Source organism: Anomaloglossus baeobatrachus, chromosome 6, assembly GCF_048569485.1.
Source record: "Anomaloglossus baeobatrachus isolate aAnoBae1 chromosome 6, aAnoBae1.hap1, whole genome shotgun sequence".
Lineage (NCBI taxonomy): Eukaryota > Metazoa > Chordata > Amphibia > Anura > Aromobatidae > Anomaloglossus > Anomaloglossus baeobatrachus.
Genome location: NC_134358.1, coordinates 420,985,474 through 421,010,030, shown reverse-complemented (window position 1 = coordinate 421,010,030; position 24,557 = coordinate 420,985,474). Strand labels below are relative to the sequence as shown.

General features: G+C 42.6%; 1 protein-coding gene across 2 annotated transcripts in view; it reads right to left on the bottom strand.

Moving 5' to 3' along the window:
• The window catches only part of CUL1 (cullin 1), a 166,936-nt gene that overhangs the window by 99,074 nt on the left and 43,305 nt on the right, over window positions 1-24,557 (bottom strand). For both annotated transcript variants that reach the window (XM_075315159.1, XM_075315158.1), the window contains exon 2: window positions 16,625-16,920. In XM_075315159.1, the coding sequence (XP_075171274.1) occupies window positions 16,625-16,764 (140 nt within the window). In that variant the 5' untranslated portion in view covers window positions 16,765-16,920. The remainder of the gene's footprint in view (window positions 1-16,624; window positions 16,921-24,557) is intronic.

Genomic DNA, 24,557 nt, shown 5'->3' with positions numbered 1-24,557 from the left:
TCCCTCCCTCTGTTCTCACCAGCCCCCCGCCCCCTGCCGTTACCGTGTTATTAAATCACTTCCCTCCGCTGTCCCCAGCCCCGTTCTGGCGGACGCCGGTGTGTGTGTCCTCCCTGTGCTCTCACCAGCCCCCTGCCGTTAGCGTCTATAATGAAACACCCTCCCCCAGTTGTCCTCAGCCCCGTCCACGTGTGTGTGTGTGTGTGTGTGTGTGTGTGTGTGTCTGTCAACCCTTCCGCTTGCTACCCTGTGTGTACTGGTGATACTGTCTGCTGAGCTGTGTATCTAATCCTCCCCTGTGTGATACTGTGTGTCTAATCCTCCCCTGTGTGATACTGTGCTGAGCTGTGTATCTAATCCTCTCCTGTGTGATACTGTCTGCTGAGCCGTGTATCTAATCCTCCCGTGTGATACTTTGTGCTGAGCTGTGTATCTAATCCTCTCCTGTGATACTTTCTGCTGAGCCGTGTATCTAATCATTGTGTGATACTGTATGCTGAGCTGTGTATCTAATCCTCCCCTGTGTGATACTGTGTGCTGAGCTATGTATCTAATCCTCTCCTGTGATACTGTGTACTGAGCTGTGTATCTAATCCTCTCCTGTGTGATACTGTGTACTGAGCTGTGTATCTAATCCTCTCCTGTGAGATACTGTCTGCTGAGCCGTGTATCTAATCCTCTCCTGTGAGAACTACTGAGCCACCGTACTGTGCAACTAGAGAGACAACTACTGAGCCACCATAAAGTGCCAACTACTGAGGCACGGTACAGTGCCAACTACTGAGCCACGGTACAGTGCCAACTACTGAGCCATCGTACAGTGCCATCTCCAGAGCCACCGTACTGTGCCAACTAGAGAGACAACTACTGACCCACCGTAACAGTGCCAACTACTGACCCACCGTACAGTGCCAACTACTGACCCACCGTACAGTGCCAACTACTGACCCACCGTACAGTGCCAACTACTGACCCACCGTACAGTGCCAACTCCTGACCCACCGTACAGTGCCAACTCCTGACCCACCGTACAGTGCCAACTACAGAGCCACCGTACAGTGCCAACTACAGAGCCACCGTACAGTGCCAACTACAGAGCCACCGTACAGTGCCAACTACTGAGCCACCGTACAGTGCCAACTACTGAGCCACCGTACAGTGCCAACTACTGAGCCACCGTACAGTGCCAACTACTGAGCCACCGTACAGTGCCAACTACTGAGCCACCGTACAGTGCCAACTACTGAGCCACCGTACAGTGCCAACTACTGAGCCACGGTACAGTGCCAACTACTGAGCCACGGTACAGTGCCAACTACTGAGCCACGGTACTGTGCCAACTACTAAGCCACGGTACAGTGCCAACTACTGAGCCACGGTACAGTGCCATCTACTGAGCCACCGTACAGTGCCATCTACTGAGCCACAGTACTGTGCCAACTACTGAGCCACCGTACTGTGCCAACTCCTGAGCCACCGTACTGTGCCAACTACTGAGCCACGGTACAGTGCCAACTACTGAGCCACAGTACAGTGCCAACTACTGAGCCACGGTACAGTGCCAACTACTGAGCCATCATACAGTGCCAACTACTGAGCCACAGTACAGTGCTAACTACTGAGCCACCGTACTGTGCCAACTACTGAGCCAAACGTACAAAAAAAGCACCTGTTGCAAAAAAAACGCGGCAACAACGCATGATTTTTTACCGCGTTTTTTTTGCTGCGTTTTTCTCATTGAACAATGCCATTAAAGATGGTTTAAAAAATAAAGATAAAAAGGTCTGACATTTCCTTCTTCAATATGTTCTTCATTCTCCACTAGTGTATGCAGGAGAGCAGACAGCTGCAGAACTACAAGGCTCAGCATACTCCATCCAATAGTGTATGCAGGAGAACAGACAGCAGCTGTAGAACTACAAGGCTCAGCATCCTCCATCCAGGACAGTATGCAGTAGTTTTTTTAACCCCCCCCCCCCGCCCAAAAAAATGACGTGGGCTTCGCCATATTTTTGTATGCTAGCCAGGTACAGCAGGCAGGTACGGGCTGCCACCAACCCCCAGCTGCCTATTTGTACCCGGTTGTGAACCAAAAATATAGTGAAGCCCTTTCTTTTTTTAAATTATTTCAAGACTTTCATGAAATAATTAAAATAAAAAAAATGACGTGGGCTTCGCCCAATTTTTGAGTCCAGCCAGGTACAACTAGGCAGCTGGGGATTGGAATATGCAGTGCAGAGTACCCAAGCTTTCTGGGCACCCACGCTGCGTATTGCAGTCCGCAGCCACCCCAGAAAATGGCGCTTTCATTGAAGCGCCATCTTCTGGCGCTGTATCCAACTCTTCCAGCTGCCCTGATGCCGGGTGGCTCGCTGGGTAATAATGGGGTTAGGGCTAGCTGTGCATTATCAACTGGCCCTAAGCCCGAAATTCATGGTGTCACGCCAATATTAGACATGGCCACCATGAATTTCTAGTAAAGATAAAATAAAAACACAACACAGAAAAATATTTTTATTAGAAATAAAACACAATTAGTGACTCCATCTTTATTGAAATAAAGAACCCCCTCCGCAGTAATCCTGGGCAGGGTCCGTCCAATATCATCTGATCGGTTTGCTGGAAGGCATACCGATCAGATGATGTGTCAGGATCAAGGATGTGAATCACATCACACATCAGCTGATTGTATAAAAGCTGTTTATACAATCAGCTGATACATCAGTGGAGGGAAAAAAAAAAAACCCCTACACACTTACATGCTGGCTCCTGTCCGATCGCTGCAGGAGCTGCCGGTGATCAGCTGATAGCCGGGCGGTAAAAAGCCGGCGTCACCGCGCGACTTGCGATCAGCTGATGCGTCAGGTGACTGCATCAGGTGATCTTCCGCCAGGTCCTGCATCCATCGGACGAGCCTTGGAGTCGGCACACAGCCACAGCGGCGGGTACCGTAAGAGGAGCTGGGAGTGGGCATGGCACTAGGAGTCTGCAGACAGGTGAGTATGTCTTTTTTATTTTTTTCTACAGTTCACTTGATTTCCAGCTGCTTCATCTCCCGCACGGGAGCGGGCCTGCCGACCACACGGGAGACTGATGACCGCAGTAATATATTTAATAATATATATATATATATATATATATATATTTAATAATATATATATATATATATATATATTTAATAATATATATATATATATATATATATATTTAATAATATATATATATATATATATTTAATAATATATATATATATATATATTTAATAATATATATATATATATTTAATAATATATATATATATATTTAATAATATATATATATATATTTAATAATATATATATATATATATATTTAATAATATATATATATATATATTTAATAATATATATATATATATATTTAATAATATATATATATATATATTTAATAATATATATATATATATATTTAATAATATATATATATATATATTTAATAATATATATATATATATATTTAATAATATATATATATATATATTTAATAATATATATATATATATATTTAATAATATATATATATATATATTTAATAATATATATATATATATTTAATAATATATATATATATATTTAATAATATATATATATATATTTAATTATATATATATATTTAATATATATATATATATATATATTTAATAATATATATATATATATTTAATAATATATATATATATATTTAATTATATATATATATTTAATATATATATATATATATATATTTAATATATATATATATATATATATATATATATATATATATATATATATATATATATATATATATATATATATATTTTTTTCCTCTTTACTTCCGGGTGGAGCTGTATAATTCATATACAGTCACCCAGAGAATGGCGACATTACTATGAAATACACCTCCTCCTCTTTTGGGTGCAGTGTAACACCCAAAAGGGGAGGAGAATAGGCATGTCATCTAGTGACTGCCGAAATTTGCACCTATCGTAATTCTACTAAGGATTACTATAGCTTTTTGATGTGTACACAGGAAGATGCTCCCCCTATTGGCAATTATAAGTATTTTTAATATAAAAGTTTTATTTTACATATTTAAAAGTTGAAATACATTAAGAAAATAGTTGTTACACAATTATAATAATATTGGTAGCTGATTTGGCCTACAAAAAAAAAAAAAAAAAAATTAGACGATACAGTCCCTTTAAGTTCATGGCAGTATTGCAAATTCCCATTGTCATTTTCATTCTCACATACAGCTATATAATAGTTCATGTCAGTATTCACACAGCAGTTTCTGCTTTACACTCATATAGAGAGAAGGGCTGCACACCAGTGACAGTGCAAGGGGAATAATGTCATTTTTGAGTGATCAAGTCTGAAAGAAAAAAAAAAAAAAAAAGAAAACAAAACACTTGGTAATATACAACTCATGCAACCAAAACCAGCAGATTGCTGGGGGTTAATGGAGCTGTAAAATGAGCCTTCCAGTTGAAAAAAAAAGTTATTCCTAGATACAAAAAAAAATATATGGTAAAGTTGCCATTTTTACCAATAGCTTTATGGCGGTCACAGTCTGTATTTTATATCACAATAGAAGATCTTCAATATATCCTAATAATCCAAAAATGATTCCATGGTGGTGACACAGGCAGGTGGTGCAGGAGCTCGTATAACTAGAAGAGGCACACGGCACAGGCACAAAGCAGCAGGTAAACATCTCTGCCTGACGTGGAAATCTACGTCAAGTCAAATAGACCAACAATCTCCCAACCACACCCCTCCATGCCCGCTCCATGTCCAGCCCTGGCTGACACCGCAGACACTGACCGGAAAGACCAGTCCCAGCCACTACAGCACAGATAGATACATACGGGGGGCTGCCTCCTTCACCAACCGCCAAGATGATGAGGAGTGAAGCACTTCTCCATGCAGCTACATTCAGATAGATAACGTTAGTGACATAGAAAGGATAAAAGGTGCCCTGCACGGCTGACCGCTCTGTGAGGCTGTTGTAGCAAAGTCCTTTTCGGCTCTGTTCAGTTTAGAGCCAGCCTCAGCTAATACTCACATGGACTTGCTGCAGAAAAAACAGCCGAGTGCCTAGGATGAAGTGACTGACCGTGGGTGCTGTTGCCAAAGTGCCAGGATAAATACTTCTTTTGCCACAGAGAAAATGGCAGCACTCTGCGGTCAAACAAATCTTGCTTTATTTTTTCTTGCAGACAGGTGAAACAGACATGAGTGTGCAGGGGGAGCGGAGCACAAGGACGACGAAAACTGTACCATCATCCTTGTGCTCCGCTCCCCCTGCACCCTCATGTCTGTTTCACCTGTCTGCAAGAAAAATAAAGCAAGATTTGTTGACAACCGCAGAGTGCTGCCATTTTCTCTTTGTGGCAAAAGACACCTTCAGATCGATATTTGGTGCTGTCCGTGTGCATATCCAGACCTGCCCATCAGCCAGCTCCATGGAAGAACTTCAGCACAAATGCAGGGCAGTGACCAGTGAAGATCACGTCAGCATCCGGCCTATCATCAGACATGTTAAGCGCTATACAGTCCATGGAGAAGAATTCATATTCTGGATTTGACAGCAAAATAAAATAAAGTTTCTCCACCCATTAATTTTATTTCAAAAGTGGCTTACAATGCTTGCTTAAAGGAACATCTGTCAGCAGATTTTGTCTCCCCCCTCTGATGTAGGGGCAGAGACTCAGATTCCAGAACTGTCACTTACTGGGCTGTTGCTACAGTTTTGATAACAAATCAGGCTATGTGCACACGTTGCGTATTTGCATGCAGTTACGGTGCAATCTGCACCGCAGCGTAACTGCATGCGTCCTGCATAATCTATGGAGATTGTGCAGGGGCCGTGCGGCACGTGGCGTATTAGAGCGCAGCGCTTTGGCTGCTGCCCGAAGTGCGCGTTCTAAGAAGTGACATGTCACTTCTTTCCTACGCTCTGCATGCAGCCCCCGCTCTTGTCTATGGGAGGGGCTGCACTCAGAGCGCATGGAATCGGCTTTTTATTTCATCACGGACTGTTTCTGCAGCGATCTGAACAGCACACGTGCGCTTCAAATCGCTGCAGAAATTTCTGCAGGGGACAGTACGCAACGTGGTGCACATAGCCTCTCTGCCATCTCCTGCAGATTTAGCAGTGCTCTGAATGCTGAGCTTTGTATAACCCTGCCCACACCACAGCTTCTAGTAGTCCTTGTAGAACTATATAAACCAGCCAGAGCTAGCGAGGTGCTGAGAGTGCGAGGTACTGAAGTAAAGGGAGGCGACTGAAGATAAGTGTGGCATAGTTTTAACACAATCTCATAGTGGTGATAACTGTAGCTGTTTAAGAAGAGAAGAGTCGCCGTAAGCTGATCGATTGCTGGGACTTGCCGGGTCTCGCTGTTTGAGGACATCGCAAAACCGCGCGCCTGACGGCGCGCGACTTTCGCCTATCATACGCTACATCAGCATTATGGAAGAGAAGAAAATCCACATGGTCACCTGCAACACATGCTACATGTTTACGGATCTGCCGCACAAAAAAATTCAACTTCACCTGTCAAAAGTGCAAACTTGTTGCCCTCTTAGAGGAAAAGGTGCGGGGACTGGAAGAAAGAATAGCAACTTTGAAGCTAATTAAAGAACATGAGGACTTCTTGGACGAGGGCAGAAGCAACAATTCAGGATATGGAAAGTGAGAAAAGCTTCAGAACACATACAGAGGCTGAAAAGTGGACACATGTGACCAAAAGAAGCCAGCGGATCAAGTGGTCGGCACCACCCACACAGCTTAGCAACCAATATGAAGCCCTCATGCTGGAGAACGAAAATGGCACAGCTCAGGATGATACCGTCTCTACAGGAGAAGACACAGTATCATCAAAAGAAGTTACTTTGTCAACAAAAGCAGAAACAAAAGACACTCAAAAGCACTCAGGAGCAACAAGCAGTGCGTCCAGAAAAAAAAGAAGAGTGGTAGTTATGGGCGACTCACTACTAAGAGGCACGGAGGCAACTATCTGCAGGCCGGACATAACCGCACGAGAAGTATGCTGCCTCCCTGGAGCAAAAATCAAGGATGTGGCCAACAGGATACCAACTATCCTCGGATCCAAGGACGAATACCCGTTCCTATTGATACATGTAGGAACAAACGACACGGCAAGAAATGATCTACCAACTATTTGTGAAGACTTTGAAATTCTGGGGAAGAAAATAAAGGAACGGAACGTACAGGTTGTTTTCTCATCAATCCTCCCAGTCGATGGCCATGGTGTCAGAAGATGGAATAGGATACTAGATTTGAACAACTGGCTACGACGGTGGTGCAGGCAGCAAGGATTTGGATTCTTAGACCATGGAGTGAATTACCTCTACGATGGACTTCTCGCAAGAGACGGGATACACCTCACAAAACCTGGGAAACACACGTTCGCCAGAAGGCTTGCCACACTCATCAGGAGGGCTTTAAACTAAACTAGAAGAAGAGGGGATGGGAGAAAAAACAGCAGGCAAGAACATGCAGCAGAAGGACAAACTAATCAAGGATACTAGATGCCGTAAAGAGGACCCAAGACAGGGTACTAAGAAGGAAGCTAAGAAAAGGGGAGCAAAACTTCTTTCCTGCATGCTGACCAATGCAAGAAGCCTGACCAATAAGATGGAGGAACTGGAGCTGGTAATGTATGAGGAGAAATACGACATAGTAGGAATAACTGAGACATGGTTAGATGACAGTTATGACTGGGCGGCTAACCTGCAAGGATATGAATTGTTTAGGAGGGATCGTAAAAAAAGGAAAGGGGGTGGAGTCTGTCTATATATAAAGTCCAGTTTAAAGCCCAGACTAAGAGAAGATATCCAAGAGGGAAATGAAGAGGTGGAGTCTCTATAGGTGGAGATACAAGGAGGGAAAACTAATAAAATCCTCATAGGGGTTTCTTATAAGCCACCAAATATAACAGAAACCACTGAAAATGTATTATTGAAACAAATAGACAAAGCAGCAAATCACAATGAGGTGATTATTATGGGGGACTTCAATTACCCCGATATAGACTGGGAAACTGAAACCTGCGTATCTCAGAAAGGAAACCGGCTTCTGTCAGTAACTAAGGATAATTATCTGTCCCAACTTGTGCCGGGCCCAACTAGAGGGGCAGCCCTTCTGGACTTAATTTTAAGCAACCGGCCAGATAGAATAACAGACGTACGAGTGGATGGGCACCTAGGGAATAGTGACCACAATATAATACAATTCCACTTGTCCTTTAGTAAGGTGCCTTGGAGGGGGGTTACAAAAACGCTGAATTTCAGGAAAGCAAAGTTTGATCAACTTAGAGAAGACCTTCGCCAAATTGATTGGGACAATGTCCTCAAAAATGGGAGCACAGAAAATAAGTGGGAAATTTTTAAATCGGTATTAAACACCCACTGCAAGCGAGCCATACCATACAGAAATAAGAGGGCTAGGAACAGGAGAAAACCAATGTGGCTAAATAAGGATGTAAAAGGGGCAATGAATAATAAGAAAAAGGCATTTAAAAAGCTAAAACAAGAAGGCAGCGAAGAAGCATTAGAAAGATATAGAGAAAAAAATAAAATGTGTAAAAAACAAATACATTTAGCAAAAGTAGAAACTGAGAGACTCATTGCTAAGGAAAGCAAAACAAATCCCAAACTATTCTTTAATTATATAAACAGAAAAAAGATTAAAATTGATGGTGTTGGCCCTTTAAAGAATAATGAGGGTAAAATCATAGAAAGCGATGTGGGAAAAGCAAATGTTTTAAATACTTTTTTCTCAACTGTGTTCACACAGGAAAAGCATATGCCATGGGAAATGCAGAGTGATCATGTAAACGCTTCATTAAGTATGACCTGCCTAACCCAGGAAGAAGTGCAGAACCGACTTAGTAACATTAAAATTGACAAATCACCAGGCCCTGATGGCATTCACCCTCGGGTATTAAGGGAGTTAAGTAATGTGATAGACAGGCCTCTATTCCTTTTATTTAAAGACTCTATAGAAACTGGGTCTGTTCCACTGGATTGGCGGCTAGCAAATGTGGTACCAATATTCAAAAAAGGGTGCAAAAGGGAACCTGGAAACTATAGGCCGGTAAGCTTAACATCTGTTGTGGGTAAAATGTTTGAAGGGTTTTTAAGGGATACTATTATGGAATGTCTCAATGTTAATAACTGTTTAACTCCATATCGACATGGATTTATGAAGGATCGCTCCTGTCAAACTAACCTGATCAGCTTCTATGAGGATGTAAGCTCTCACATGGACCGAGGAGAAGCATTGGATGTCATTTATCTCGACTTCGGTAAAGCATTTGACACTGTCCCACATAAAAGACTGCTAAGTAAAATGAGAAAGCTTGGGCTCGGGGAAAATGTGTGTAGATGGGTAGGTAGCTGGCTTAGTGGTAGAAAACAAAGAGTGGTTATTAATGGTGCATACTCAGATTGGGCCAGGGTTACTAGTGGGGTGCCACAGGGGTCTGTATTGGGCCCCCTACTATTTAATATATTTATTAATGATCTGGTGGATGGTTTACAGAGTAAAATATCAGTATTTGCAGATGATACAAAACTATGTAAGGTAGTTAACACAAAGGAGGACAGTTTGCAACTACAGATGGACTTGAGTAAATTGGGGAATTGGGCTGAAAAATGGCAAATGAGGTTTAACACAGATAAGTGTAAGGTTATGCACATGGGAAGGAGAAACAGATGCTACGATTACTTACTAAATGGGAAACTGCTGGGGAAATCAGACATGGAAAAAGACTTAGGCATCTTAGTGAATAAGAATCTAAATTGGAGTGCCCAGTGTCAGGCAGCAGCCACCAAAGCAAATAGGGTGATGGGATGCATTAGAAGAGGTCTGGGGGCACGAGATGAAAACATCATTCTCCCTCTGTACAAATCACTAGTCAGACCACACTTGGAGTATTGTGTGCAATTTTGGGCGCCGGTGCTGAAGAAAGACATTACTGAACTTGAAAGGGTTCAGAGGCGGGCTACTAAAATAATAAATGCAGTGGGTGCATTACAATACACGGAAAGGTTATCAAAATTAGGTCTATTTACTCTAGAAAAGAGAAGACTTAGGGGAGACCTAATAAATATGTACAAATATATCAGAGGGCCATATAGAGATCTCTCCCATGATCTGTTTGTACCAAGGACTATGACAAGAACAAGGGGGCATTCTTTTCGATTGGAGGAAAGAAAATTCCTACATCAGCATAGAAGAGGGTTCTTCACGGTAAGAGCAGTGAGGCTCTGGAACTCTCTTCCTGAGGAAGTGGTGATGGCCAACTCACTGAATGAATTTAAGAGAGGAATGGATGCATTTCTTGTTAGCAAAAGTATAGAAGGTTATAAATAGCATAATCTTACAGGTAGATAGAAGAGCGACCAAGATTATTAGAGGAATGGGTGGGCTGCAACACCAAGACAGGTTATTAAACTTGGGGTTAGTTAGTTAGGAAAAACAAAGGCTTAGGGGGATCTAATCACAATGTATAAATATATGAGGGGACAGTACAGAGACCTTTCCAAAGATCTCTTTACACCTAGGCCTGCGACTGGAACACGGGGGCATCCGCTACGTCTTGAGGAAAGAATGTTTAATCATAATCACAGATGAGGATTCTTTACTGTACGAGCAGTGAGACTATGGAGCTCTCTGCCGTATGATGTTGTATTGAGGGATTCACAAGTAAAATTTAAGCAGAGCCTGATCGCATTAATTGAAAAATATAATATTACCAGTTATGTATATTGGATTTTATGACACGGTATTGATCCAGGGAACTAGTCTGATTGCCGGATGTGGAGTCAGGAAAGAATTTTTTTCCCCATTGGAGCTTATTTGACACATTGGGGTTTTTTTGCCTTCCTCTGGATCAACATGTTAGGCTACGGGTTGAACTAGATGGACTTAGAGTCTCCCTTCAACCTTAAAAACTATGAAACTATGATTGACAGCTTGGGCTAGAGCTAGACGACAACTTTGGCCATGAGGCCTGTAACACAAAGTCTCACACAATGCCATAGCCCCCTTCACTTGTATTGCACTGCAATGTCGCAGCGGCACACAGTGAACATTGTGTCCATAGACAGAACGCTGCCAATCAGTGGAGGGGGCAGGGTTATTCAGAGCTGAAGCGTATGGAGGAATAAAAAGCAGCAGGTTCATTAGTTTTATAGTCAGGATAATCTGCTAATAAAAACAGTGATTTTATAAAATCTACAGCAAGTAACATCACTAGAATCAGGGTCTCCATCTACATCATGATGCTCTCAGATTAAATGGTAAAAACCCAGTGACAGGTTAATAATGGTCTGAGGCTTGATCACAAGAAGCATTTTTTATGTTATTTTTATTTTGTTCTTTGTACTTGAAAAAAAAACCTCAGCCTTTAACAATAGCAGCAAAATGAATGAGATTTTCTAGTAGGAACAAAAAACCAAAACACAAAACAATAAAAAAAAACAAAAAAAAACAATTTTTAGAATCTGGCATTTGACTTTCCATGCAATTTAGGTTTCTGAGATACGACCAGCTTGTCCATATATGCAAATCAAATCTTGTTTCCCAAATGGAAGTGGCCATTATCTCTTCTCTATACGAGGGTTCCTGATGACCGCATCCAGTTGGGGTTGTGCTGTCTAAAGCAAAAAGTCTGTAGTGCCTCTATGTCACTATGAGACTGCAGACTAGTTAGTCATCACATCGCAGGCAATGTGATGATTCACCGCTGTCCGTCGGAAATGGAGGTCACGTGGCCGTGAGTATGCGATATGTATACTCCTGGCCAGAATCCGACTAGAGGGGCGCAAGATGTTCACCCTCTCATAATATCATATGGTAATCTAGGCAGTGCAACTTAAATCCACAGATAAAAACCTGGTGTACAATTCCACACCAAAAAATAGTGAACATGGCACACAAAAAACAAAAAAAAAAAAAAACCAAACCACCAATTAAAAATATTTGGATCCAATTATCATAAAATGTGACTTCGTGGATCAATAAAATGTATAGCTCTAAAAAAAGATTTTTTTATTTAAAAAAACAAAACTATCAGCCGTTCGGAAATGGAACTCCATGAATCAGCTTACAGGGCATGTTTTACGTCACCACTGACTGAGGAAATAGGGATATATTCTGATCTATTAAGCCATATTCCTATAGCCGCCATCTTGTCAAGGTACGACCATGGTATCTCTGTGTGTGTGAATGGGCCTTAAGGCCTAAGGAGGCTTCAATCAGTATGCTAATTAACTTGAGGAAATTAGATGAGCTAGTTAGGCCTGAGAACAGTAAAGGCCCAGTAACACACAACGACTTACCAGCGATCCCGAAAACGATGCGACCTGATAGGGATCGCTGGTAAGTCGCTGGGAGGTCGCAGGTGAGATGTCACACAGTCAGACCTTACCAACGATGCAGTAGCGACCTCTATAACGATCTCTGTTGTCATTGGGACCCTGTCACACAGTGTCAAACACAGCGATGTGTCCTGCCCAGCAGGACATTGCCTTTGAAGAAAATGGCCTGGACCATTCTGCAATGACTAGAGATCTCACAGCAGGGGCCTGATCGCTGGTAGATGTCTCACAACGAAATCGCTACTGCATCACAGAAACCGTGACTCAGCAGCAATCTCGTTATGTGTGACGGTACCTTTAGGGAAAGGAAGACCAAGCAAATGTAAAACTCAAGGTGCCAAAATCCAATTAGGAGAAAAAAACTGGAAAAAGAAGCGCAATAGGGTCTTACCCCAATATATATAGGGTGAGACCATGAGCAATACTACTCACCAAGAGGGGTTGTGAAAGTCACAACTCCTATAATAGCATGTAACTCCAAGTCCCGGCAGCGGTTCCCATAAGGCTGATAACAGATAGTAGTAGAGAAGGGTTTCACGGCCGCGCCAAAGACTACTGGATCTTGTCAGCTTAAGATTAATGTTTCTTTATTTCATGCACAGGTCAGGTCAACGCGTTTCAGGAGGCACAGCTCCCTTCCTCAGGACAACCAGCAAAGAACATCAAACCTGTGCATGAAATACATCAAACCTGTGCATGAAATAAAGAAACATTAATCTTAAGCTGATATGATCCAGTAGTCTTTGGCGCGGCCGTGAAACCCTTCTCTACTACTATCTGTTAAAATCCAATTAGGACAGCCCTTGATCCAGCACAGCCCCTGCGGAGTGAATTATTCTACACAGGAGGTGGGAGGGAAGCTCCAGGTTTATAACCTAACTTCAAAAGGTCTCCTCCAGACAATTCGGAACCGTCAGAGTTTCGATATTGGGGGGTACATCTCCCCCACAGACAAGACAGGCACATTTTCATATTCCTGAGGGCTAGACGCACGTAACATATTTCGGCAAACCTGTATGATGTGCGTATCCCTCAATAATTAATAACTGGCCACAGGAAGCCCACAGAACCCTCATATTTCCTATCAAAACGGAGATCAATTCACGACCATCAAAACGAGGGTCATATTTTCCGGGTGAGAAGTTCAGGGGCAGAGTTATGCTGGAAAATATAATGTTAGGTTATTCTCAGCTAATAGCAGGGGGAGGGAATTTCCAGCCAGGACGATGTCACGAGGGGGGGGGGGGGCCGTGTGGGCCCAGGACAGAACAGATGAAAGCTAAAGGGCAGAGGTCTGTGCATTGTATTTCTTCTGGGGGTCACATGCTTCATTCATGTAGTGGAGGATACCTGAAAGGTCCCTGGCCCCACACAGTACCCCCCCCTGCATGGGCCAAACCCTCAACCCTAAGGTAATTGATACATCTGTATGCCTGTTTGTGACCGCGTCTTATTTGTAAATGTATTCTGACACACACACACACACACACACACACACACACACATATACACACACACATACATACATCAATATATACATATATACATACATATACACACACATATACATATATACACACACATACATACATATACTGTAAATTCCATATTGTATATATTGTAGTCTCTAGTGTGCCCTTACGGCTATTAAAACATATATAATTTAATCTTGGGCTGTTCTGTTATCTCGATCCTGAATTCCACGTCTGTGTGCTCGGCGTAATAGTTATTGTAATCGATTGGTTGCAGCGAGTTTATGCCAAGGATCATTGTGGGGCGACCCGTGAGATCAGGGGTGGATTAGATATATTCCGCCGCAGGAGTCGGGGAATATATACCTTACTCTCAGCGGGAACCCTTCAATCATCGGCACAGTAGAATAACGGCCTCCTTGCTTATTGTCGGGCAATTCCATAATTGGCCTGACTATAAGAGGGGCGCTAGAGAGCGAGTCACGTGCTCTGTGAGGTGGAAAAGTGGGGTGTAACTTCCACTTCCTCCCCCCCTTTTCATGAAACTGACCTTGCTACTTACACTGCCTACAAGGCTCTTGTAATATGGCCAGCCTCGCATTACATTGTTACAATGTATGACCATTGTTACAGTAAATGCTCAGGACTACAGATTAAGCAACACTTGGCAGATTTTCTGCTGCAATTTTAGGACATGAGACACCTGGGTGGTGGCTTGACCCACATTGGCCATCCAGGGGAGGGAAAAAAATAAAATAAAATATGGAAACCACACAGACCTGTGTGCTCTTACACTTCCGGGAAGCTGCCCTCTTACCATCCATCTTTTATTGGCATCCTAAGAGACATTTAGTTTAATTGCATAACATATGCAGCATAGGGCTAAGTATTTTATACTGGAGGACAAGGTTGAAATGACCCAGATAAGCAGGTAACAGATCATCAGCATATAAGTTTGACGTGACAAAGCCATTTTATGCCTGTCATGGCTCAGAGAAGGTAATGAACTAAAAAAGTGACTGCAAAAAGAACAATCTGACCCATAAGTTATTGTACAGACTTTTCCAGCCTCTTTTTTTTTAATGGGCAAATCGGACAAATCTGAATCAATTATTGCACTCCCCATAATACAGCAATGTTACTTGAAGGGTGCAGCGCCATTACCCTTTATAGGTAGGCTGACAGCTGGGTGCTGACAACTGACCGATGCCGCTGGTGCCAGACTGGACGACTCCCCTTTCACAGGGGACGATAACACCCAGCTGTCAATTTATACATATACCTGTAGCAAAAAATACATAAAGCAGTGTTCTGATACCTTTTTTCTTTTCTTGTTTGCAGTGTCAAACTTGTTATTTACTAACCGCAATGTTAAGAGCGTTGCCAAAACGTATTACTCGTTTACTAATTATCCAAAAAAGCCTTCAAGTAAGTGTATGAGCACGTTCAGTATCTGCCGCAGTAAAATCTGCCGCAAATGCTGGAGGGCGGCAGGAAAAATGCTCTGTAAATTATGCCGTCTTGGCCGCAGTTTTGATGCTTTTGTTACATTTTTCTATTCGAATGGGCGAAAAAAGCTGAAAGAATTGACGTGCTGCAAAAAAATCTCTTCCACCAGTAAAGACAAAATAAGCAGTGTGCGCATTACACGCCGGAAACCTTATGCACTTTGGTGGTAAAATACAATCAGTTTCTTCATGTGTGAACGCACCCTAAGGCTCCAGCTAAAGAAAGACTTAAAGCGCACCAATCACCAGGATTTTCCTATATAAACTAAAGCCAGTGCTATACTGGCACTATCAGGCTGATTCTATACATACCTTTGTCAAATTAGATGAAAAGTTTTTGAAATACAGGCAAGTAAAGTTAAAGAAATGTACAGCTTTTTGATTGGCAGCAGCTGCCGAATAGCTACTATGTGGGTGGGGTTTTGCTATCTATTCCCGCCCTGTCTGCTACCTGGTCTCTGTAAATATTAGACTGTATGGGCTTCATTTCTAACATGCCCCTATCACGGGACAGATATGACTCATACCTGCAAGGAGCCCATACAGTCTAGCATCTACATAGGTCAGGCGGCAGACAGGGCAGGAATAGATAGCAAAACCCCACCCACATATTAGCTATTCAGCGGCTGCTGCCAATCAAAAATCTGTACATTTCTGTAACTTTACTTGCCTGTATTTCAAAACCTATACATCCAATCTGACAATTAAAAGGTACGTATACGATCAGCCTGATCACGTCAGTATAGCACTGGCTTTAGGTTATATAGGAAAACCTGGTGCGCTTTAATTCTAAGTAGAGTTGAGCGGATTGTTAATAATCCGAGATCCGACCCAATATATCAATGAGGAGCAGGAGATCGATCGAGAGATCGATCGAGATAAAAAAAAAAACGCATTCGGATTGTACATCCGGAATTCCGCGTCTGGGTCGGACCCGGATCTACCGCTGACACCGCGCGGATCCGTATTTTTAAAGTCCGGGTCCACTCAACACTAATTCTAAGATAAGAATGAGGATCATCTCATACTCACTGTAGACAATGATACAATAAAGCCTTCTCAAGCAAGGTTACCTTACCATGTTTTTAGCGTCAATATCATCTTTTTAAATACATTTACTTACTAGAGTAGGAAAATGACAGTCAACCTTTTAAAAAAAAAAATAAATAAAATTGACCAACAAATTGAGGTTAACCATTAAGGATACGTGTACAGTTCCATGTATCTAGATTTCGCCATACTCTGTCGAGTGTAAACTTGTTGGATCCCGGCCCGCAGGTCATCCCAGATCTGGTCCAAGCCAATCTGTTTAAGTCCATGAGGATTTTGACTTCTGTTAGATGACATTTTCTCCTTTCTTAATCTGTGTCTCTCGTGCCCAGTTTAAAGTCTTTTTAGTGCAAAAACTTCTTAAAGTGAACTAATTAATCCTCCATAAGATGATGGCACATTCCAAACTATTAGACGATACCTTGGGGTAACAATTAGTTTGTGTCAGAAAACCTAAAAAGGACAATAAAAAAAAAAGGTTAGGTATTTGGAGTTGGAGCAACGATTGGCAAATATTCATTTTAACCTGTAAGTGTGGTGAGACAGTAAAGCACTAACATTATATAAAACACACCTACCTACATACATACATACATACATACATACATACATACATACATACATACATAGCCAACGTTCCTATTAACTGGTTAATTTTTATATTTATGTTCCTCGCCATTATTTCCATAGAGCTTTACAGACATCACTGTCCCCATTGGGGCTCACAATCTACATTCCATATCAGTATGTCTTTGGAATGTGGAGTAAAACAAACAGAGTACCCGGAGGAAAGCCATGTAAACAAGAGGGGGGAAAAAAAAAAAACAAAAAAAACCAAAACATACAATGTCCTTGCACATGTGTCCTTGGTGGGTTTTGGGTGCTAACCACTAAGCCACCGTGCTGCCAAGACACCTTAGGCAACTTCATAGGAAACTTTCACTGGTTTTTGAGCCAAGTATACCAATGGATACCTAAGCTGCAATTCCCTGCAGATGATGTAAGACATAGCTAATCAGGAGAACTATACATTTCTATCTGGAGGAATTTGCGATTACTACTACTACCACAGCCTGAGGGCTGTGTGCGGAAGCAGCCTCACAATGAAGACGTGTAACAGTTAGGATGTAACCGTGATCCGTGCCTCCGATAGTCATGTACCACTGCAGCCAATGTCAGGAGGCTAATGGGAACACAAAGCCAAGACCCGGGGGGGGCGGTGCTAATTTGGGAAATAAACATACATTTGTTTTAAATGTGGTACACCAGTGCCATTAATAAGTTGTCCAATAGTGGTCACCATATGTATCCCAAATATAACAAACATTTTTGTTTGAACCTTTGCACATAAAAAAAAAAAAAAAAATAAAAATACTAAAAACAGCTGAGCCTGGTTTTATCCTACCCTACCTTACGTATCCCATCCTGATACTATACATCCTGGTTCCCTTTTAGTCCGGTTATTGCTCTTCTGTGACCATTTGCCATGTCGACAATGGCCAATCACTGGCTGTAGGAATGACCTCAGTAGTGGAGACACGTCAGCATAACAGTTTGTGATTGGCTGCATCAGTCATGTGATCATCACGCCACATTATCGCAGGAACAGCAAAACAAGTATTACTCCTATCGTAACTGGTTTGTAAAAAACTTTTATGGGGTTGGACAGGCCTTTAACAATGGAATAAAAGCTCCAGACTCTATAGGGTGGATGAAAGATTCCTCATAAAGAACTTTTCTATTAGAAGAATATATTTTATCAGTACTAACATTCTGCACTTATCACAAAGGAGAGATGCAATATTTTCTGTACATAAATCCCCAGATTATTCTATAGCCACTTTATTGCTCTATTGATGAAAGCAGGGAATAATCCTGGAAGTACCGGGGCAGCACACTGCCATGATGGATCACACATCGCCTAATAACCAAACCGTCATCTACTGAGCCCCCAATCTCCAGGCAGAGACCTCAGCTATACACAGTCACTGTGCCTTCAGAACAAATGGAGGACGTACTAGTGGCCAATACGAAGTCACACCTTGGAAAATAGGCCATGAGGCTAGGAAGCCCAACCTCTGCCTGAAAAACTTGTTTACTCTACACACCTACAAATAGGAATGCAATGCACAGAAATAGGAACGCAGGACGTCATGTCCCTCGTCATAACACTCAACTCATAAAAGCTCATCCAAAGCACAGTGTAAGGAGCTGGAGAGTCAACTGGCTATACAGCCCCATAACCTGGGAGGCAGGGCGGTGGAGTCTGAGCTCGTTTTGGTGGAGTCGGAGTAAAATGGACCGACTCCGACACCTAAAATCTATAATAAATTGGGTACAGCAGTGCAATGCAGAATGTGCTGAATATTTTCATAGGAATTTGGGAAAGTTATGAAATGTCCTATAAATGTCTGTTCTATTCCTGATCTAAGGCTACATTCACACAGCGTTTTTGCTGCATTTTGTGAGGATACATTTCAGCTGTAAAAGCAGATCAGCTTTTTAAAAAAACCGCATCACCTGAAAGGTTTCTGAGCTCATAATGTTTTCAATAGCAAAAGCAGATTAGAAAAATAATGGACAATGCTTCAAACATAAGTACAATTAAACTGATAAATGAGAGTAATGAACAACATCTAGAAGAAAATTTCGGATTCAGTATGTGTGAGATGTAAAGTCACAGCGCTGTTCATGTAACTGAGGAACAAACAGATATTACAACAGAAGAACAGCAAAATGATACTTTAAGATTTGATCTTGTTGAAGCTGCTTCAAAAACACTTTCATATTCATCACATGCGCTGTGTTGTGCACACGCTGCAGATGGCAAGAAGAGATAGTCTGCAAGAGGGACATGCTAGAAATCTGATTGGAAAAGTGAGGAAGTTGGTTATTGCCACCAAAACCCCTAAAATTTATTCCATCTTGAAGAGACGTGCTGGGAAAAGGGCAATTGCTGATCAAGCCACTTGGTGAGGCAGCACTTATTTAATGACTGAGCGATTGCTTGAACTAAAAGTTTCTTATAGATATGGCAAGCCCTCAGGTAACCCTAAATGAAGGTCAATGGACACAGGTGGCTGAATTGAAGGAATTGCTTAATCACCCATTTACCGTGACTAAAAAATTACAAGCTGAGGATTTAATTCCTGGCATTTTCATAAGGGAGTTGAAGAACTTGCTATTTTGCCTGTCCCAAAGAGCAGATTTAATCACAGATGGCATTTCTGCTTCAATGAAACAGACACAGCTATTGGAAAATAAAATTCTTCTGGCAGCTGTTTATGTGGACCCAAGTCATCATATACTGCTTGATGATCAACAGCTTACTAAAAGGAAAAGAAACTGAGGTAGCAGCTAGGATGAGCGGCTACAGGACTGCCAGGCGCAAGAGGACTTGGGGCCTGACAGTGCTACTGCTGCCATATCTTCACCTCATCAGATGAGAAGTTTAACTTTGACAAGTATTTGGAAGACCTGGAGCAGGCAAAGCGTTGCCGCAAGGAAAAAGATTTCACTCCGTCTCCTATAGCAGCAGATTGACCAGATTTCAGTAACATTTTTCACTTGCTCTCAAAGAAAAAGAAAAATTCGACCGTTCATCAAAACTGACTGTGCATGAGGCAATTCCTTTATACCCGGAAATTGTTAGAGATGTTGCCCATGTGGTTACGGCTTTGCCTCCAACCCAAGTTACTGTAGAGAGGTTGTTCTCCAGCCTTAACATTATTAGGTCAGATTGGAGGTTATCTGCGAAGGAGGATCTGATGGAAGCAATTCTAGTTCTTACAACAAATTCATACACTGCACAAATGTATGTTTTTGTCGAAAACTGTTTTTTGACACTAAACATAGTGTATGTATGTATGTGTGTAATATATATTATATATATATATATATGCGTATGTATGCATGTATGCATGCATGCATGCATGCATGCATGTATGTATTCAAATTGTCTCTCCAGTAAAGGAGACAAACTCTAGCACAGCGCCACCTATTGGAAGTAGCGATCCTAAAAGTCACAAGTGGATTTTCAACAATCCTTTGCAATATGACTCAGGATATATAAGCCAGATCAGAATCCCAATTTGCAGACACGGTGTTTCGGGGGTGCTTGCCCCTCGTCAGTGCAAAGTATGGGGGTGTCTGATCTGGCTCATGAGAAAGCTATGTGGGGACCACGGGGGAACACTATTCTCCTTAAGGAGACTTTGCAAGGTAGGTAGGTAGGTGTGTGTAAAATATATATATATATATATATATATATATATATATATATATATATATATATATATATATATTTACATAATCTGTTATAGTATATTACAAATTTACAGTTTTGTGTTCTAAAGTTGTATTCCAATAACTATATTTTATGTTCTATCTTGATTATTGTATCATAAAAATGATTAAATGTCTGATGTTCACATTGTACTCCAATAAATTTGTCACTTAAATATAATATATGTGGGAGTCTGAGTCGGTGCAAGGGAAATTGAGGAGTCGGAGTCTCAGACTCCACAGCCCTGCTGGGAAGCACAAAAAGCAGTCACCTCCTGATCTGTCAATTACAGGAGAGGCCTGTATTCTTCTGGAGCATCTTTTCTTAGAGGAATGACAACCCACACTTGAGTCACTTCTGGAAATTGAAGTATAGATTGAAATCCAAGTACTCCAATGGCCGTGTTCCTATACATTGTGACACTAACCAGAGGGGAAAAAAGTGCAGAAGGGGGGCGGCGGACGGGGCCAGGAGGAGCAGCGGCGGACGGGGCCAGGAGGAGCAGCGGCGGACGGGGCCAGGAGGAGCAGCGGCGGACGGGGCCAGGAGGAGCAGCGGCGGACGGGGCCAGGAGGAGCAGCGGCGGACGGGGCCAGGAGGAGCAGCGGCGGACGGGGCCAGGAGGAGCAGCGGCGGACGGGGCCAGGAGGAGCAGCGGCGGACGGGGCCAGGAGGAGCAGCGGCGGACGGGGCCAGGAGGAGCAGCGGCGGACGGGGCCAGGAGGAGCAGCGGCGGACGGGGCCAGGAGGAGCAGCGGCGGACGGGGCCAGGAGGAGCAGCGGCGGACGGGGCCAGGAGGAGCAGCGGCGGACGGGGCCAGGAGGAGCAGCGGCGGACGGGGCCAGGAGGAGCAGCGGCGGACGGGGCCAGGAGGAGCAGCGGCGGACGGGGCCAGGAGGAGCAGCGGCGGACGGGGCCAGGAGGAGCAGCGGCGGACGGGGCCAGGAGGAGCAGCGGCGGACGGGGCCAGGAGGAGCAGCGGCGGACGGGGCCAGGAGGAGCAGCGGCGGACGGGGCCAGGAGGAGCAGCGGCGGACGGGGCCAGGAGGAGCAGCGGCGGACGGGGCCAGGAGGAGCAGCGGCGGACGGGGCCAGGAGGAGCAGCGGCGGACGGGGCCAGGAGGAGCAGCGGCGGACGGGGCCAGGAGGAGCAGCGGCGGACGGGGCCAGAAAAAAAGCAAGCTTATAAGATCAGTTGTTCCAGAATAGCACATTTATAGTGAATAAGGTCAGGATTGCCAACTGCTCCTCCTGAACATATCTATTCATATTACAGTGAAGTACTTGGTCATTAAAAATAAAGAAACCTGATTTTTAGTTATTTTTTTAGCAGACATGCGTGATATTTAGTCTTGTTGAGAATAATTCAAAATACAGTGAATAAAATTCAGTTACAGATGGTAGGGCATGTATGGAACCTTTGGTTAATATGGTTGTATGGAGCCTTTTTCTAATACAAATGGTAGGGGAAGAAGTGCTTCCTCACATGAAGCTGAAGTGTGTGGGATATGCACAGTAATGCAGGATAAATGCACATTATCCAGGCCGCTACTCAGTACAAATCTCTAACAATCCCTTTAATTTTTACTAGCACGGTCATGAGGCAGTCATAACTGAATGGGGGTATGTTCTATTGAGGGTAACAGATTCACTACTATGTGCTACAAATCAGACGCCAAAATTACCAGTCAAAAACAATGATAGGTTATTAGTACATGTAGGCAGAGGAATTTAAAAACCCAAACAGCAAATTAACACACGACCCAGAAATGAGTAACATGACCTCTGCCCAGATGCTGGCGTCATCTTGTTATGGCCCTATGGGTACTCTATCCAGAGGGTGCGTACACAATGCAGAGTAGGACACGAATAAACCACAAATGAACATGAAGCCTCAGACAGTGAAAAACACATAAGAAATATAATAAATACAAGGATGACAACCAATACAGCATACAAATAGTGTCATCAGGATACATGTAGGAAGGATACCAGAGTGAATATTGCACCCACCTATTGTAGTGCAGTAATGCCCTGGGTACAATAACAGATGGATGACTAGTTTTTGTCCAGGCCTGATGAGGATGATTATCAATAATATAGTGCCATTAATCCCATGGCGCTTTACATATGAAAACTGGTATACATAATAAGTACAAGTATAATAATTATGAACAGTATAAGACAGACAGGCACAGGAGGAGAGAGGACCCTGCCCGCGAGGGCTCAGTCAACAGGGAATGGGTGAGGATACAGTAGGTAAGGGACTGATAACCGTACCCCTACTGATCACTAGACAAGGGTCTTGATACTCATTTCTCCCAGTGATGTGAAGTTTAAATGCAGCGCTATGGTGATTGTGTACGAGACCAATTGAAATAGCAGAGCTTCATATGTCACAGTCATTCCCATAGGCAGCAAAGCAAGGGTGTGTGACCGCTCCATACAAAACCAGGCCCAAAGAGATCAGTGGGGTGATTTGTTCATGGGACAACCACTTAAAGGGGTTTTCTCCTCAAACAACTAGTAATTTTAATCAATAGATCTCGGAATAATAATTTTCACAATATGGATGTGTTTAAAAAGGGAACTAATCATCAGGATGTTCGTATATAAGCTAAAGCCAGTGCTATACTGGACTATCAGGCTGATTCTATACATACCTGTAGTGGTCAGCTCGGATATATAGGTTTTGAAATCCAAGAAAGTAAAGTTTATAAAATTGGCAGCTTCCTGAGTGACAGCAGCTGAGGATCAGATAATAGCTGGGGCGAGGGTATTCCTAGTTATCCCCGCCCCTGTTATAATTAGCATAAGTATTATACAATTGATTAATGTTTCACTTGCAGGACCTATGAAAGGTCATACCCATGTGACCAGAAAGGGGTGGGGCCTCAACCAACATAGCTGATACCAGGCAGGAATATTTTCCTTTTGGCTGAGGCCCCGCCCTTCTGGTCACATGGGTATGACCTCAGCACAGGTCCTGCAAGTCAAAATTGAAATCGATTGTATTATACTTATTCTAATTCTAACAGGGGGAGGGGATAACTATGAATACATCCCAGATATCTGATCCTCAGCTGCTGTCACTCAGGAAGCTGCCAATTTTATAAAACTTTGCTTTCTTGGACTTCAAAATCTAAACATCTCAGCTGACCACTACAGGTATGTATAGAATCAGCCTGATAGTCCAGTATAGCACTGGCTTTAGGTTATATACGAAAATCCTGGTTATTGCTTCCCTTTAACAAAAACAAAAAAATGTTCCTGTACTGAAAATTATATATGTGCCGTGTAATGGCCATACAGGGACCTGGTCTAATCGTAACATCTCCTGAGCCAGGGAGGAAGAGAAAAAAAAAAACAAATGTATACAGACATTACAGCAAGGGATCGAAAATAATTTCCTTTAACGTAAAACAGTTTGTAGAAAACAGGGAGAGAAATGTTTTACCTCACAAAAAGAACTAGATACAAATCCATGCTGTAATGTCTGTATACTCTTGGCTCCTCGCCGGCACAGGAGCTGTGGTATGATCACACCATGTCCCTGTACGGTCAGACACGGCCATTACACAGTACACAGCGGGGGCACATTTTTAAAGTGGGGCTTACATGTCTTGTAATCATTAGCAAGATTATAATTGAGGGGGGTTTTTTTTGTTTTTTTTTTTAAACATTGAAGTCTATGGAGAATTGATCCATCACAGATTGCTATTTATATTCCATTTGAAATAGATACTGTAAGAAAAATAATGTTATAAATGCAAGCGAAATGGATATAATGAATACAATGTAGCC